Source organism: Macaca nemestrina, chromosome 10, assembly GCF_043159975.1.
Source record: "Macaca nemestrina isolate mMacNem1 chromosome 10, mMacNem.hap1, whole genome shotgun sequence".
In the NCBI taxonomy this organism is placed as follows: Eukaryota; Metazoa; Chordata; class Mammalia; order Primates; family Cercopithecidae; genus Macaca; species Macaca nemestrina.
The window spans coordinates 122,698,523-122,717,039 of record NC_092134.1 but is presented as its reverse complement, the minus strand read 5'-3'; the positions used below and the strand labels follow the sequence as shown (position 1 = coordinate 122,717,039).

The 18,517-nt window shown below is 36.2% G+C and overlaps 1 protein-coding gene across 48 annotated transcripts in view; it reads left to right on the top strand.

The window, feature by feature from the left end:
- The window catches only part of LOC105481328 (pleckstrin homology domain containing A5), a 250,885-nt gene that overhangs the window by 113,597 nt on the left and 118,771 nt on the right, over positions 1-18,517 (top strand). For 45 of the 48 annotated variants that reach the window (XR_011609302.1, XR_011609304.1, XR_011609303.1 and 42 more), the window contains 3 exons: positions 14,171-14,254; positions 15,290-15,410; positions 17,669-17,773. Coding sequence is in view for 42 of the 48 variants with exons in the window: in XM_071072113.1 (XP_070928214.1) it covers positions 14,171-14,254; positions 15,290-15,410; positions 17,669-17,773 (310 nt within the window). In the remaining 6 variants the exon portion in view is untranslated. Of the gene's footprint in view, positions 1-3,203; positions 3,468-14,170; positions 14,255-15,289; positions 15,411-17,668; positions 17,774-18,517 lie in introns of those variants that run through there. The other 3 variants (XM_071072146.1, XM_071072144.1, XM_071072128.1) reach the window with 2 other exon arrangements.

Here is an 18,517-nt window from a genome sequence, read left to right as displayed (position 1 = left end):
AGAAAGCCAACCGTTTTTTACAAAACCTTTTTGTATCATAGGAATATCATTTGACTTATGAGTCAGCTACTTTTTTATTCTTGAAGAAATTGTTTAGATAAAGCTCATGCAGCATATGAAAATGAATATTGCACGATAAAGAATAAGTGATTAGCAATTTTTTTCCTATTTAAACTGAACTGTTCCTCTGTCAGTTTGACTCTATTGGAAAGAATGTGTTTTATCTACAGTAAAATAATTGGATCTCTTTAAATTGTGTGGTAATTTATGTGTAGGGTATAATTTGGTTAACTTTCTAAAGTGGAGTGTGACCACACACACAAGAGTAGATTCTTAAACTTTTACTAATTTGCCTTTTGCTTCCTTCCCAAAGGTATAATAAACTTCTATTTAATGCATGTAACAATAAAATACTACAAATTAGCATTCATTAGGGAGATTTTTTTTTTTTAAAGACAGGGTCTTGCTCTGTTGCCCAGGCTGGAGCGTAATGGCACCATCATAGCTCACTGCAGCCTTGAACTCCTAAGCTTAAGGGATCCTCCCACCTCAGCTTCCTGAGTAATTGGGACTATAAGGATGCACCGCCTCACCTGGCTAAGTTTTAATATTATTATTATTTTATTATATTATTATTATTATTATTTGTAGAGACAGGGCCTTTCTTTATTGCCCAGGCTAGCCTCAAACTCCTGGCCTCAAGCAGTCCTCTCACTTCGGCTTCCCAAAGTGCTGGGATTACAGGCTATGTATATTTTTGAATGCCATGTTATTGCTTTTAAATGACGAGAATATTTCTGATTATTGAAATGTTTCTGAGTTGGGGTTCTGCCCAGTTTTAAAAGTCAGTAAGACTTTTGTGACACAATATTTTTATGCAAGTGACTTTGCAACTTTTCGAGTAAGTATTCTTTTAACCCACTAAAATATACCTGTGAGCATTTTTATTCTGTTATGTGGCTTTATTATAAGTGCTTTTTTCATGTATCATTCAACAGTAAACTTTAACCTTGGATCACATTATCAGTGTTCCTTATTCATTAAATTATAATTGTATGCAAGCCATTATACTTCACATTAAAGATGATGCAGAGAGCCCACTATTATTTAAAGCAAGGAAGTGACATAATTTACTTGTTTTTAAGAAATCTGATTCGACTGACACATTCAAGTTCAGCTGTTCTATGGTGAGGGCTCTATTAGATCCAGCTAATATGCCTTGGTATGTAACCAGATACTTTATCCTTTTAAAGGGATAGGGGTTTTATTGTGCTGCTTATGGTTAGTTTGGTTTGGTTTTTTGGTTTTGATTCCTGTTCTACAGAAAGAAGTTGAAGCTCAGCTTGGATGATAAACTCAATAGTGAAAAGTCTTGTTACAATGAGATGGATTGGGATGCTGTTAAGAGAGTCTTATGTTGTACATGATAAATACATACTGTCTTAATTTTTCAGTTGAAAAATAAATTGTAAAAATAGCTGGGTGCGATGGCTCATGCCTGTAATCCCAGCACTTTGGGAAGCCGAGGCAGGCGATCACTGGAGGCTAGGAGTTCAAGCCTGGACAACATGATAAAACCCGTCTCTACTAAAAATACACAAATTCTCTGGGCATGGTGGTGGTGCCTGTAATCCCATCTACTTGGGAGGCTGAGGCAGGAGAATGACTTGAACCTGGGAGTTAGAGGTTGCAGTGAGCCCGAAATCACACCACTGTACTCCAGCCTGCCTGGGAAATAGAGTGACATTCCGTCTAAAGAAAAAAAAAAGAAAAGAAAAATAAATTGTAAAAATAAATATATTTTTTTTTTAAAAAAAGAGAGTCTTGGAACCGTATGTGCCTGCACAGTGGCTGAGATGTTATTAGCAGTCAATATCACTTAATTCTAGAATACTTGGCAGAAAATTACTTTGGCAAATTAGTGTGTACATTTTAAGAATCATATTTCTTTTTTAACCATATAGTACCAGTTAATCTTCCCATTTTCTTAAATGGTTAAGTTCAGAGTCACTCAAATGACTTACAGTTGAAAGAATTATCTAAATTATGTTAAGCACTTTTGCTTTTAATTTATCAAGTGATCTAAAATGTAACTGTGCCATGATACTTGGGATGGATGGGATAGGTACATTTTGTTTTTAACTAGCATCATTCTTACATTACTTTCAGAATTGCTTTAAACTCATTAAAAGGTGTTCATTTTGTAAATTCCGGTGGGTTTTTTTGTTTTTTTTGTTTTGTTTTGTTTGTGTGTGTGTGTGTTGTTGTTGTTTTTCTTTTTTGAGACAGAGTCTCAGTCTGTCATCCAGGCTGGAGTCAAGTGGCGTGATCTCGGCTCACTGCAGCCTCCACATCCTGGGTTCAAGCAATATGCATGCCTCAGTCTCCCTAGTAGCTGGGACTACAGGTGTGCGTCACTGTACCTGGCTAATTTTTGTATTTTTAGTAGACACAGGGTTTCACCATTTTGGCCAGAGTGGTCTCAAACTTCTGACCTCAGGTGATCCGCCTGCCTCAGCCTCCCAAAGTGCTAGAATTACAGGCATGAGCCACCACACCCAGCCCATTTTGTAGATTCTTAATGTGTATGCTGGTTTTATTCAAGAGAGCTTTTAAGAAAGGTAACTTCGAAATTATCAGTGAAAAACCAAATTCTAAAACAGGGGAGTTGGTATGTGAGCCTTTTATGTTTTGAACATTTAATTTTTTCCCCCTTAATGTTCTTAATGTCTGTAATAATGGTTTTAGCTTTGTACTTACAGTGTTACATCATACTCATATTTTCTCACTGGGGTTTAAGTCATCTCCTCTGAGTCAAGCAAGATTTTTAGTTCCTGTTCGGTGCAACACATGCTTTACAATTGTTATTATTTGTATTTAAATTCTTTGATACCGGTAGTGGTAGAAATGTGAGGTAACATTTCTAAATCTGTTTTGGTGGTAATTTTGTCTGAACAGCTAAGAGTAGAAAATGATTGTGAAACTTCCAAGGATGAGAGGCATTGGGTTTAAAATTAAACTGGAATTGGGAAAGGTTTCATTGCTGTGCTTCAGATAGAAATGATCCTGGGGTGATGGTAGGCAGTGAGATGAGAGGAGGAGGGAAGAGGAACAGTGAGGGAGGCAGCATGTGCATGGCACATCTGCTGTCAGTGGAAGAAGGAAAGGGCCTCTAAGGAAAGTATGGCTTTATTCTGTTCTAGTGTCGTTGAATACAAGATGAAAGACAGAACTGAGAAGTCTCGTTGGCTGTGGAAGAGTTGGAGAAAGGGGCAGCCGTTGAAAGGCTGGGATCTGAAAAGGAGAGCAGCTCAAGCCTTGGAGGCACTCCTATTTGGAGTATGACTTCTGGCAACTTTCTAAATGCTATGAGCCTCAGTTTATGTATTCATAAACTGCAAATAATAACACCTACCTCAAATGGGCTCTGTGAGGATTGTCAAGGCCATTGTGTGACAGCTGAATATGTGAGTAGCACTGAGTGAAATGCTTAAGTGGTAGCTGTTACGGTGGTGATCATACTGTTTATTGCTGGAGGTGAGGATGAGTGAGCTTTTCACACCTGATTAATCCCTTCTTTTCCCCCAAGAAATTGGAAGTTACCCATTTTCTAAATGATGAGAGGAGAAAGAATAGAAAATAAAGGGTTAAGATCTTAAGAAGAACTTGTAGATGGTGGGTAAATGAAACATTGAGGTTTGAGCAGGATGTCTGGAAGCAGTTAGTTCTAAGTTAAAGGCAAATGGCATTTAGAACTAAATGTGGGGAAAGGAAATATATACTTTTCATGTTTTACCCCACAAAAAAAATTACAATCTTTGAGACTGCTAACTCAGTGGTTATTTCTTCACATAACCAAGATGCAAGAATTCAGTTTCAAGAAAGGCAGAGCACTTTTAATGTTTTTCTTTTGTTCTTAAAACATTGCCTTTAATTGTAGGCACAATTTTCTGTGCCAGCATATTTTCAGTTTAAAAATAAATTGCAGAAACAGTCTTTGTAGCAGCTAGATTTCAACAGGACATTTTTCTCCTTTTTATTGCAATGAAAATAAATTAAAATAGTTAGCTTTGTAAAACATTAAGAAATTTTGTATTTAATAATAATTTTTAAATTACTTGACTAGCATAGACTGAATTGATTTAATAACTAAATGGCTGCTACAAACATGTTTTTTAAACCTAATTAAGATTTGATTGTTTGAGTTGCAAAATTACAAGACACTGCATGATTTCTATTGATGAAAGCTCTTCACTTTTAAGACAAGCTGGAGAGTGTAATTGTTTTATAGAGTAATGAAACTAAGGCCAACTTGAGAATGTAGTAAATTATAGTTAAAAATTATAGTACTCTTTTTGGTTTCACTAGAAGGATACTGAAAACACAAGTTAAAAGCATACATCTGAGCTTTTTGCTGCGTAGTTTTCTTCACAGAGGAATACCATAGCTTCCATAGTTTCCACACCTCTTCTGCCCCACTCAAGTCTAACATTATTGTGGATATGTGGCAGCTTTTGTGGGTTGGGCCTTTATAAAAGTCCAAGTCATAATACTGGCTTTTGTTGCCAGGATCGGCAGAAGAATTGCCAAATGGCAGCTGCCAAACCAGTATGCTATTCTGTTTTTCTTAAACTAAATTAAATATTTCTCTCTTTCCCGTAAGGGAAATACATGATTCAGAGCAAATCATATAAATGGGTTGACATCTTAGTTTAGCAAGAAACAACTGAAATCTCTTCTGTGGGATTCTAAAATACATATTACTCGTTTTGCACAGTAGATACATTTTCAATGATGTTACCATGGTTACACATATGAAACACTGCATAATACAGCTTGCTTTGCCTGACTGTAATGTATCACTCAGAAGAATAGTATTGGCTGTTATTGGCAATATGTTAATAGCAATTTCAGTATTCTTTTTAAAAAGCATAGTGGATTTTGGATTAAAAAGCAGAGTGGGCCGGGCGCAGTGGCTCAAGCCTGTAATCCCAGCACTTTGGGAGGCCGAGACGGGCGGATCACGAGGTCAGGAGTTCGAGACCATCCTGGCTAACACAGTGAAACCCCGTCTCTACTAAAAAATACAAAAAACTAGCCGGGCGAGGTGGCGGGCGCCTGTAGTCCCAGCTACTCGGGAGGCTGAGGCAGGAGAATGGCCTGAACCCGGGAGGCGGAGCTTGCAGTGAACTGAGATCCGGCCACTGCACTCCAGCCTGGGCGACAGAGCGAGACTCCATCTCACAAAAAAAAAAAAAAAAAGCAGAGTGGATTTTTAACTGCTCTGTCACTGAAGTTACCCATGAAATAGAGATTTTTTAAAAAACCCACCAAAAACACATGCTCCCACAAGGAAGAACTGCATTATAACAGGTAGTCAGTGTGTAGCCAAAACATTAAAACATATTACTGAAGGTAGAAACAAAATCTCTAAAGATCTGAAGTTCAGGTTAAATCACCCTTTTACCTTCCCAAAGCAAGAAATTAGTAAAACCATTTTCCTCTTTTACCATATAAAACACAGAAATCTACTTTTGAATATACTAGCGCACATGTTTCCTTTGGACCATATGTAAGTTGCTTTGTCTAAGAAAACAGAATATTTCTTAGCCAATAGCCTCTTCCTTCCCCTTTTTCCTTGCTGTTACAATATAACCTCATTTTATTCAGTTTCCTCTAGGTGGGCCACAGACAAAGTTGTGCATCTTGACTGGAGTTAGCTCACTCACCATAGTAGTCCCACTTATTTTGCCGTTGGTTGACTTGGACATGGAATCTCATATCTCTGACTAGTGAGATTCTTGAGAAAGATGGCCAGAGAGATTTTGGGAAACTTAGCGGGCAAATCACCCTAGGTCAGGAGTTCGAGACCAGCCTGGCCAACATGGTGAAACCCCATCTCTACTAAAAATACAAAAATTAGCCGGGCGTGTCGGCAGGTGCCGACAGGTGTCAAAAAACAAAAACAAAAACAAAAAACCTTCCTTTTAACTCTAGACTTTGTGGTTCAGAGTATTACTTTGTGATACAGCAGCAGCTTGGGCTTGTGAGGTTGCCTAACTAAAAAGCATAGGGCAACCCAGTAAAGATGGCAGTGCTGCAGTATTAAGCAATCCTGAGTCATCATCTCTTTGAAATCATAAGTATTATTTTAAAATCAGGAATAGTTCTTTTTCATACGTGATTTTAAAAATATATCTCATTTACTGCTTTGTTTTTTTTTCTGAGACGGAGTCTCACTCTGTTGCCCAGGCTGGAGTGCAGTGGCACAATCTCAGCTCACTACAAGCTCCACCTCCCGGGTTCACACCATTCTCCTGCCTCAGCCTCCTGAGTAGCTGGGACTATGGGCATCCACCACCACGCCCGGCTAATTTTTTGTATTTTTAGTAGGGATGGGATTTCACTGTGTTAGCCATGATGGTCTCGAACTCTTGACCTCGTGAGCCACCGCGCCCAGCCTACTGCTTTGTTATATATATGTAACATTACTGGAATTTTTAAATGTTTAAATCTAGTACATTTACAGCTGGGCACGGTGGCTCATACCTGTAATTTCAGCACTTTGGGAGGCTGAGGCGGGTGGGTCACAAGGTCAAGAGTTCGAGACCAGCCTGACCATGATGGTGAAACCCCGTCTTTACTAAAAATACAAAAATTAGCCAGGCGTAGTGGTGGGCGCCTGTAATCCCAGCTACTCAGGAAGCTGAGGCAGGGAACTGCTTGAACCCGGGAGGCGGATGTTGCAGTTAGCCAATATCACACCACTGCACTCCAGCTAGGCAACAAAGCGAGACCAAAAAAAAAAAAAAAAAAAAATTTAGTACATTTAGTACTGGATTCATTTCTACATAAATCAAATTCTGATTTTTAAATAACTTCTAATAAGGGTATTTTACCTGTAGGTATCAGATAAAAGATGTTTGCATTCAATGAAGTTCTGCATGGTTTTGGTCTTATTAGATGACAGGAATTTTAATACCAAATTTCTTTTGTCAGTTAGTACTTAATTGCATTGAAGAGTTTCTTTCCTTGTATAATTTGAAGTAACTCTCCATTAGGAATGAAATAGTCCCCTCACTTTTATGGACTTTTATTATTTTAACTGGAAATATGAAACACTATATTAACAAGTTTTTTTTCTAATAGCATATTTTAATTGGGGTTTATATTGAAATGTACACTTTATGTGTTTATTTTCATGAGAGAAGGTGTGCGTGGTTATGATGTTTTTTAAGGAATGCCATTGGCATCCTCCTTTATATGTCTCCTGAGGAGGGAAAACCATAGCAATGTAGACTCTACGAAAAGTATCTTCCTTTAATTACCCTGGAAAGGGAGACAAACACCAACTTCCCCCATTTTCAGAGTGCTGTCATACAGTTTTAGTTATTTATATAAAAGAAACCTGTCACTTAAAGTTGATTTAAACCTGGTAAATTGCTCTTCCTTCCGTCACTAGTTCATAGGAGCTGTGTGCTTTAGCTTTCTCTTTTTATCTAAGCTTCCAGAAAGCTCAGAACTAAGATGTCTGCTTAAAAGTTTAGCATAGCCCAGGTGTTCCAGTAGTTACCTACATAATTCATTATTTGGTTTATAAAATACATAAGATTGGAAAAGGAATTAGGTAAACTAATGAATTTCTATTTTATCTCCAGTAGACATGTCATTTTAGTGTTATACAATTTGATGGAAATATATATACCATTTTATATGCACACTGATTTAGTCATCTTAAAATCCTTCACAACCAAATTATTATTAACTGAAATAATAGTTTCATAGAAGCTTTAAAGTATCAGGCCTTTCATTTACTCTTCTGATTATAGTAAATGATTAAAACTCTGGTAATAAATAGGAAAAAGACATAACGCCAAAGCACAAGCAAACTGTGTTGCTATCTATCAATTCCTTGGTATCTTTTTTTTTTTTAAAGAAGAAAAAGGTGACAGTGGAGGCATTCATTCATTTTATACTGACCTTTAGAGCATAATCAGCAAGTTGAGCTTGTAAATATGACCTGTTTTCTTTAGCCCTGAACGCTCTAGATTAACGGAGTCCTTAAAAAAAATTAAGTTAAATTAATTTAAATTTAACTTAAAAAAAATTTAACTAAATTTAACTTAAAAATTTAACTTAATTTAACTTAAATTTAACTTTAAAAAAAAAAAAGAGAGAGACAAGGTCTTGCTCTGTTGCCCGCGCTGGAGTGCAGTGGTAATCATAGCTCACTGCAGCCTCAAACTCCTGGGCTCAAACATTTCTCCTGCTTCAGCCTCCCAAGTAGCTATTTTAAAAATTAGGTGGGTGTGGTGGTGTGCACCTGTAGTCCCAGCTACTTAAGAGACTGAGGTAAGAGGATTGCATGAACTTTGGGAGGTTGAAGCTGCAGAGAGCTGTGTTCACATCACTGCATTATGGCCTGGGGGATAGAGTGTTTAATCTTTAATACCATACTTTTTTGCCCAGACTTGAGTACATTGGTGCTATCTCAGCTTACTGCAGCCTCTGCCTCTTGAGGTCAAGCAATTCTCATGCTGCAGCCACCAGAGTAGCTGGGATTACAGGCGTGCGCCACTATGCCTGGCTAATTTCTGTATTTTTAGTAGAGACAGGGTTTCGCCATGTTGGCCAGGCTGGTCTCGAACTCCTGGCCTCAAGTGATCCACCCTCCTGGGCCTCCCAAAGTACTGGGATTACAGGCATAATACCATATTTTTTAATGTACCTTTTCTATGTTTAGATATATTTAGATACACAAATACTTAACATTATACTGCAGTAGCCTATAGTATTCAATACAGTAACATGTCATACCTGCTTTTATCCTAGGAGCAATAAGCTATACTATATAGCCTAGATTTATATATAAGTATATTTTCTATTTTTATGGTAGGCAGTACCAACTAGGTTTGTGTATATACACTTTATGATGTTCACACAACTAAAATCACCTAATATGTTTTAGAATGTGTCACCATAGTTGGGGTTGAGTATGATGAAACAAACAAACAAAATGTATTACCATAGTTAAGTGACATGTGACTGTATTTGGGTGGGCACGAAGTTAAACTTTTAAATAATTGACCAAATACTAATATAATGATGACATATACTCAATGTCCTGCAGTTCATAATAATTGTAAATAACATTTATAGAGTGCTTATTATTTTCTACATCTCCATTATAAAGTAGGTTCCTTGAGGGCAAGGATTTTTTTATGTTTTTCTTACTGCTTTATGATACATTTTAATTTATAAATTAGGCACAGTGGGCCAGCCATGCTGACTCATGCCTGTAATCCCAGCAGTTTGGGAAACCATAGTAGGAAGATCATTGAGCCCAGGAGTTTGAGGCCAGACTGGGCAACCTAGCAAGACCCCATCTCTGTTTTTTAAAAAATTAGGCACAGTAAAAGCTTAACTATAATAACTAATAAAAGTGTAACAGCATGCCAGCATCACAAGCCTTGTACTTTGGGTGTGTGTGTGGAGGGGTCATTATTAATTAAAATAAGGGTTGTTTGAACACAAAAACTGCAGTACCTCAACAGTTAATCTGAGAACCAGGCCAACTACTGAGTAACTAATGGGACAGGTAGCATCGAGAGTTTAGAGACACTGGGCAAAGGGATGATTCACATCATAGATGAGATAGAGCAGGATGGAGAGAGATTTCATCACACTACTCAGAACAGCTCACAATTTAAAACTTATGAATTGTTTATTTTTGGGATTTTCTATTTAATATTTTTGGACGGCAGTTGACTGAGGGTAACTGAAACCATAGAAAGCAAAACCACAGATAAGGGAGGACTATCATATATAAATATATGTCTATATAGATGTTATATTTATGAAAATATTTGTGTGTGTATATATGTATATGTTGACTAAATGAAGGAATAACCTGTGACATAGCTGCGTTTATTCAGTTGAGACACGGAGAGGTAAAGTAAGTTGCGAAAGATCACCTAGCTATTAAGTGGAGGAGCTGAGATTCAAACCTGTGTAGTCTGATTTCAGAAACTGTGCTTTCAACTACCATTGTTTTCTGCTACCTCTGTTGTGTTTAGAGAAATACAGGGACACGAATAGTAAATATTGTTTTTCTTATTCAGTAGAGTCAGTTATTTTAAGGGTTATGATAGCCTAATGCAGGGCTTCCCACCCTCAGCATTGCTGACGTTTCTGGAGGTTTATTTGGACATGGAGGGCTCTACTCTGCATTATAAAATGTTTAGCAGCACTCTGGCCTCTATGCACTAGACACCAGTAACATTTCCCCAGTTGTGACATTCAAAATGTTACCAGGGATTGCCATATGTTCCCCTGGAGGCAAAATCACCCAATTGAGAACCACTTATCTAGACCTACACATTAAAACATCATCAAGGGAAGTCTGGAAGTAAGAGTAGGTAAACACTGGCATTGTATTTAGAAAAGTCTGGACTTCCTACTAGGCCACAGTGACTACAGAGACAAGGTGGGAATTAGTTTGTTCTGTGACCATAGGTATGTCTTATATCAAGACCTGAATTTGGCCGGGCGCAGAGGCTCATAACTGTAATCCCAGCACTTTGGAAGGCCGAGGCCGGTGGATCACCTGAGGACAGGATTTTGAGACCAGCCTGACCAACATGGTGAAACCCTCTCTACTAAAACTACAAAATTTTTTTAGCCAGGCATGGTGGTGCATGCCTGTAATCCCAAATACTTGGGAGACTGAGGCAAGAGAATCACTTGAACCTGGGAGGCAGAACTTGCAGTGAGCTGAGATTGCGCCATTGCACTCAAGCCTGGGCAACAAGAGTGAAACTCGTCTCAAAAATAATAATAATAATAAAATAAAATAAAGACGTGAATTTTATCCTTTTTATAAGGATTCTTCTAGAAATACAAATTGTTTTAAATACTTTTTTTTATTTTCAGTTTTTATTAAGCATAAAATATCTGAGAAGAATTTTTTTAAATGACACCTTGTTTCAGTGTCTGTTAAAATTCTAATGCATTTTTAATAGGATAGTGATATGGTAGTTTGTAATTTAGTAGTGCAATATATTTTGCAAAAATATAGCATGTGTGTCTCTAAAAATCACCTCATCATGCAAAATCTGGAAACAAAAAAACTCAGGGCTTGGGTGGGGGGAATGGATTTAGGAGCACACCACTCAAAAACTTCATTAGCAACACATACAGGAACCAAATAAAAATGGTAGCATAATAAATATGACATTTGGCCTTGAAAAAGACCTGCAGTTTGCTTGAAAAGTAACTAGGTGTTGAAAGGGTTTCAGCACGTGAATTTTTGGGAAGTCTTGGGGGGAAGGTTATCTGAAATTGAGTTGAAAGCTGTAGGCCCGGCGCGGTGGCTCACACCTGTAATCCCAGCACTTTAGGAAGCCAAGGCTGATGGATCACTTGAGGCCAGGAGTTCAAGACAAGCCTGGCAAACATGGCAAAACCCCATCTCTACTAAAAATGGAAAAAATTAGCCAGGCATGATGGCACATGCTTGTAATCCCAGCTAACTTGGGAGGCTGAGGCAGGAGGATCGCTTGAACCCAGGAGGCGTAGGTTGCAGTGATCTGAGATTGTGCCACTTCATTGCAGCCTGGGCAACAGAGCAAAACTTTGTCTCAAAAAAAAAAAAAGAAAAGAAAAAAAAGTTGTATCACCAGATGTGGATAAGTGTGTTTCATAAAACAGGCAATGAACTGAAGTAGCTGCTACATGTTTGAGGTGTGTGCAGATATACATTTTGTGTATTCCTGTGTGGCTGGGTTTTGTCAGGTGCAGTTTTTTGCATCCATCTAGAGTCTCTCACAAATAAAATCATGCATAAGCAAGTGCAAAGTCATATTATGCTCAAATTGTTCCTTTAACATACAAATCATGTTGAAACAGTTCCAGCAAGCATTGTAGCAGAACTGATGATTCTCTTGATCTGAATTTTGAGGCCCATCAAAACAACAACAACAACAGCTTGTGAAATGCGGAAAAGAATGGCAGATCTAAGATGAAAACATACAATTTGTAATAATACAGGGGACAAACTTTGGTAGAATTGAGAAAAGGCTAGAATCATTATCTTCCCTTCCCTGCCCTTCCTGTGGTCCTCAGCAGTCACTCCTCCGTTGTGCCAAGGACAATGGTCAGGACCTAACAGTGAGCCAGCTACCTCCCAGGGTGTCAAGTGCTGTATCTATTAAAATTTTTCTAAATATTAACAGTTGGCTCTATGTGTTTCTTAGACCACTTGAATTAAGGAATAATAGAAACACTATGTTTCATTAATGATTCTACTTTTACAATAGTCAATACGGAATTTTAAAAAAACTTTATCTATATCTTTATATTTATATAGTTTCAATTTTATTTAATGGATTAAGTGTCAGGGTATTGAGTTACCCAAAAAAATATGAAAATTAGGATTTGGAAAAAGAACTTAAGCATATGAAATTTACCTGGAAGTTTGCAGGTTGTGGTTATAGACTTCTCACCATACAGAGCATATGTACTAATATTTTAAGATTAACAAAAAAAACTAAAATTCAATATAGACCTTACAAGGTAAATTTTCTAATGTCAGGCATGTCAATGATAGGTCTCTGTTACAGATTACTTTATGGTATATGACCTAATGAAAATTATTATAGACTATTTAATATATCAATGTATGTTGCATATTATTTCGAGCATCTAGTATTTTTGGCTTAAATAAATAGGGGTTTTTTTCCTTCTTTCATTCAAGAACAGTTGAAGACCTTATCACTCAACCTAGAAAGAATACTATTTCTTAGGCAAACATCTAATTCTCCAAACATAATCATAACTTAATTCAAAGCAATTTTTTTCAGTAAACATAACAGATGTTTCTTTGTTTTTGTTGTTGTTTCCACATTTCATCTACTTAAGATTTTTGCTTCTCCTTCAGATTTTTTTTTTTTTCTACAACATACCTTCCTCAAGTGTCAAAAAATTAATCTCATTACATTATCTATATAAAGGTGGTTTTGTAAAACAGAAACACTGTGAAGTATTCCTGTTTCAGAACCTTCTATTTTGTTAAGGTACTGGTGCCCATATAGTAGTACTGTTAGGTTTTCTTTCCATTATGAATTTGGCATTAGTACTCTGTAATGCACCCATGTTGGACCATGAAACAGTGGAGGTAGGTAGACACTCATACTTATTTTTCATGACCCACCTATGAAGTATAAAATACAGTAATCTTTGTATTTTACAATGCAATGTAAAGAGCCAAACAGCCAAATCAACTTAACTTTTTTGAGGGGAGGGGGTTAAGGGGGAGACAGAGTCTTTCTCTGTTGCCCAGACTGGAGTGAAATGGCACAATCTCAGCTCACTGCAACCTCCATCACCCAGGTTCAAGCAATTCTCCTGCCTCAGCCTCCTGAGTAGTTGGGACTACAGGAACACGCCACCACACCCGGCTAATTTTTGTGTTTTTAGTAGAGATGGGGTTTCACCATGTTGGTCAGGCTGGTCTTGAACGCCTGACCTCAAGTGATCCACCTTCCTTGGCGCTCCAAAGTGTTGGGATTACAGGCGTGAGCCACAGCACCTGGCCTGCAACTTACTTTTGTTTATAAAATAATGAAAAAGGATTGAGACCAGACTGAGAAGGGATGCATTTAACTGTTTTGTAAAAATATAAGTAACATTTTCACACACAGGCACTCCCAATAGATAGTAGGAAAGATATATTTAGGAATCTCAAAAGGCTGGTGGCCAGGCACCGTGTCTCATGCCTGTAATCCCAGCACTTTGGGAGGCCGAGGCGGGTGGCTCACCTGAGGTCAGGAGTTCAAGATCAACCTGACCAACATGGTGAAACCTTGTCTCTACTAAAAATACAAAAAATTACCTGGGCGTCATGGTGGGCGCCTGTAATCCGAGCTACTCGGGAGGCTGAGGCAGGAGAATCGCTTGAACCCAGAAGGCAGAGGTTGTAGTGAGCTGAGATCGTGCCGTTGCACTCCAGCCTGGGTGACAAGTGTAAAACTCCATCTCAAAAACAAACAAACAAACAAAAAGGCTGGGAGTTTGAATTTCATTTCCTTTGTAGACTAACTTTAATGTTACAATAAATAAATGGGCATTTTAAATACCTACACGTTCTGTTTTTCTTTTATTCTTTTTTCAGCCATAATGAAAGGAAAGTGACCTGCAAACATCCAGTCACAGGACAACCATCACAGGACAATTGTATTTTTGTAGTGAATGAACAGTAAGTAAAGAGTTTCATGGAATGCCTGTATTCAAAATTGGGTTAGCATTGAAATTGCTGTTATTTATATTTCAATTTAACAGCTTTCTTATCTGGACATTTGTAGTCAAGTATAATAACAGAATGCCAGCTGTTCATGATGTGTCATATAGAAACCTGACTTAAACATTTTTTCATGAGGAATGTAATCTCAGAAGCTATTTTTATAGTACTTCAAACACAGTAAGCTCAAGAGCCCGGGATGCAAGCATAGAGAAACTATGTAAACTTGGTTAGATTATTAAAGTAATTTGAGCTCAGTTTTCTCGTCCTTAAATCAGATAGTGATAATTACTATTTCACAAGAGTTTTATAAGCGTCAAATGAAATATGTGTAAGAATGTATTATACTATAGAGCTATTCACAGAGTTAGTTACTGAAATTGTTATTGCTTTTTAAATTAGAATAATCGTATAATTCATTTTTAATTTTTCAGTTGGATGACCAAGTAGAATATCTGCAATAATGCCTATTAAAAATAAACATGATAGGCCGGGTGTGGTGGTTCATGCCTGTAATCCTAGCACTTTGGGAGGCCAAGGTGGGCAAATCACTTGAGGTCAGGCATTCGAGACCAGCCTGGCCAACATGGTGAAACCCTGAGTGTACTTAAAAAATAGAAAATTAACCGGACATGGTGGCGCGTGCCTGTAGTCCTAGCTACTGAGGAGTCTGAGGCAGGAAAATCACTTGAGCCTGGGAGGCAGATTCTCCAGTGAACCAAGACCACGCCACTGCACTCCAGCCTAAGCAACAGAGTGAGACTCCTGTCTTACAACATAATAATAAATAAACATGATAATAATGTATTTTTGACTTAGGAAAAGTGTTAGCTGTATTTAAAGTTGTTGTAAGTATCAAGGCCTGATTCTAGAGTAACTAGGATCCACGTACTGTGGAAAAGTAGTACACTCGCATAGTTAACTGTAGGGAAGTGTTATTGTAAAGTGGGTTACATATACAGCAAGTTCTAGCATTTTGACATATATTTTCAGGACTGTTGCAACCATGACATCTGAAGAAAAGAAGGAACGACCTATAAGTATGATAAATGAAGCTTCTAACTATAACGTGACTTCAGATTATGCAGTGCATCCAATGAGCCCTGTAGGCAGAGTAAGTTATTTTGCTTTATATTAATTATTGATAAGGAGTAAACAGTATCTATACCATTACTCATAGTGGACTTAAAATTATAGAATAATCATTACATTTTTATTACTACATGAATTTGGAGGTGATTGATAGAAGAAGCAATTGCAGCCTGAAATATAAAGTAATAAGATTGTAATTCAAAGACTTAAGTTTTTAAGTTTGGAATAGTTTTAGAAATATAATGATATTTGTGAGAGAAAATGGACACTCTAAAGTTTTAAAGGTGATGATTAATGTAATAGCCTAGAAATCAAATTATCTGACTATAAGAATACTTCGATTGAGAAAACATTTTTCAGCAAAACCATTGTAATAGTAAATTATGTTTATTGTAAGGAAATAGATAATTATAATAATAGTATTTAAATGCCTGTTAAGGTTTTTGAAATAAAATTTTGTTAGGAGATTATAAATGAATGTAAATTTTCAAATAATATAAATAATTTCTGATTATTAAGTAACATATGTCCAACAGGCTAATTGAGCATAATGCTTTATGAGTATATTTCAATTAAAATCTGGTGAAATTGATGAATGGATTGAGAGCCACTAGGTCATTGTCTTGAAAGAAAGTTGAATCTGTTCCTCATACTTTACACCAAAACTTTTCTAGATGGATCAGTTGTTGAAATGTTAAAAACAAAACTATAAAAGCACTAGAAAAAAACAATGGAAGATTAAAAAAAAAAAAGATCAGAATGTAGATGGGCTTTCTAAATACGACATAAAACCCAGAGGTAACAATATAAAATAATGAGAAATTCAACCACATGTAATTATTATCCATGCAGAGTATCTGCAATTCATATAACGATTAAAGAATAATTTCCTTATAATTAAAGAAGTACTGTGAATCAATAAGAAAAGGGCTTACGTGCCAGTTTGGAAATGGGCAAATTATATGAAATCAGTTTTCAGAAAAGAAAATGGAATTTACCCTTAAATATATGAAAAAAGATACTCAGCCTCATCCATAATATGAAAAATACTAATTAAAAGCAGAAAAAGACACCATTTTCACTTACAGATTTCCAAAGGTCAGAAAGTTTCATAACACAGCACATTGACAACAGTATGGGTAAATAAGCATTCTGTTTATATAGTGAGCTCCAAGAAATAATGGAACAGAAGAGTGGATATTAAAATATGCGATCATTTCAGAAAAATATTCATTAATCATGAGAACGGTTATTTTAGATAGATAGACACACACATAACAGTGATATTGGTTGCCCCACAGTTGCGAGTGGGGTTAGCTGGGTGCTGGAGCCCGAGAGTGAGAAGTAGATTGATCTTTGTGTATCTTTTTATGTCATTTGAGTTTTATACTGTTTTTAAGCATTATCTGTTTGAAAGTAAATTAAAGTCTATCTAGAAAACATGCTTTAGGAAAAATTTTGTTGATATCGGGCCTTAAAATTTTCTTATATACTAATAAAAGCTTCCCAAAACAAAATTCTAATGAAGTATGCTAGATTTCCAAAGATTCTAAACAAGTAGAAAAGTAAGAGATAATTTTATGTTACTTTATAGCTTCATTGTTTTCATTTTTGTTGGTCACCACTATGATTCCTGCCAAAATAAATCTTCATGGTAAGCATACCAGTATTTTTAAAGATTGTATATCTTTATGTATACATTGAAGAATCCAGTAAACCCCATCTGTCTGGTTTAAGTTCAGAGTTGTCCATGAAAAAGAAAACACTACATCACATTAAGCAGATCCTTCCCGTCTTGTTTTGACTTGATGTGATATATTTGTTTATATTTAATCTCTGTATATTTCTCCTCGGACTGAGTGCTGTTAACTTTCTTTAATTGAACCTGCACTATTAAATGAAGATATAAAGGGAAAAGTTCTGTTGTTTGGTTTATTCTTAAAGATTTGTTAACAGTTTTTATTCAAGATCTATTCATTTTATATAGCAGATAGGACAAAATACTGCCACATACTCTGTGTTTCTAAAAATTATATATCCCGTCTGGATTTTAAAGGAAATATTGTAAAACTTTTGATATCCTGGGGAAAAAAATTTGGTGCAGAATTCTTACACTTCAAAAAACTAACCCAGCAAAAGTAGAATTTTAATAATTTTTCTGAAAAGATTTAAGTCCTGCAGTTCTTGGGAAAATCTGAAAAGAGATTAAATTTTAAGAGGAAAATAAGCTCAAATCTCTAGACATTAATACATTTTCTGTCATGCTCTTTTTCTATTTAGACTTCACGAGCTTCAAAAAAAGTTCATAATTTTGGAAAGAGGTCAAATTCAATTAAAAGGAATCCTAATGCACCCGTGGTCAGACGAGGTTGGCTTTATAAACAGGTATTTTTTTTTTTATTTGATATGAAACAAAAGACAAAATTAGAAGGAACCTTTTAAACTGAATGTACCAAAGACAATTCTATAAAATCATAAAATTAACAAGGAACTATGGAGAAGCCACCCAGGTTCTTTGCTTGTTACCCCTGAAGAATATCAAGGGAACAGTGAAGGCAGAAAAAGGAGTGGACATTACTTAGAACAGAGCTTGTGTGTTTGTTATGGGTGTTTCTAGATTTAAAATTAAATATATGCTGTATGAAAATGATAAGAAATAGCATGGTAAAAGTATCTAGACAGGAATATTTTTAAAAGCCAAAATTGAAATAACTCTTAATACAAGGGTGTTATTCATTTTTCTATTGATATGAAAGTTGTTAGAGAAATACACAGTTGTATATTTCCCCCCTTTATTTATACAGAGATTTTATAATTATTTCAGATTTCTCTGAGTTTTTTCAGATTTTTGATTCTATAATATGAGACTACTCTTTCTTTCTCTTACGTTTTTTGGTTATGTTTTCTTTACTTTTTCTTTTCTTTTTAATTTGCACATATAGGGTTTACTCTCAGGCATCCTGATAAGTTGGGGTTTATATTGTTGCACTGACTGGGGAACTTGCTATCTAAGCTATTTTGAAACCTTATTAGTTTTGGAATTAGTAAAGATGTATGTACGTTACCTCCTTGGATTTTGACATCATTTCAATTACATAGAAGCTATTTTCCAGTTTGCAACTGGGTGAT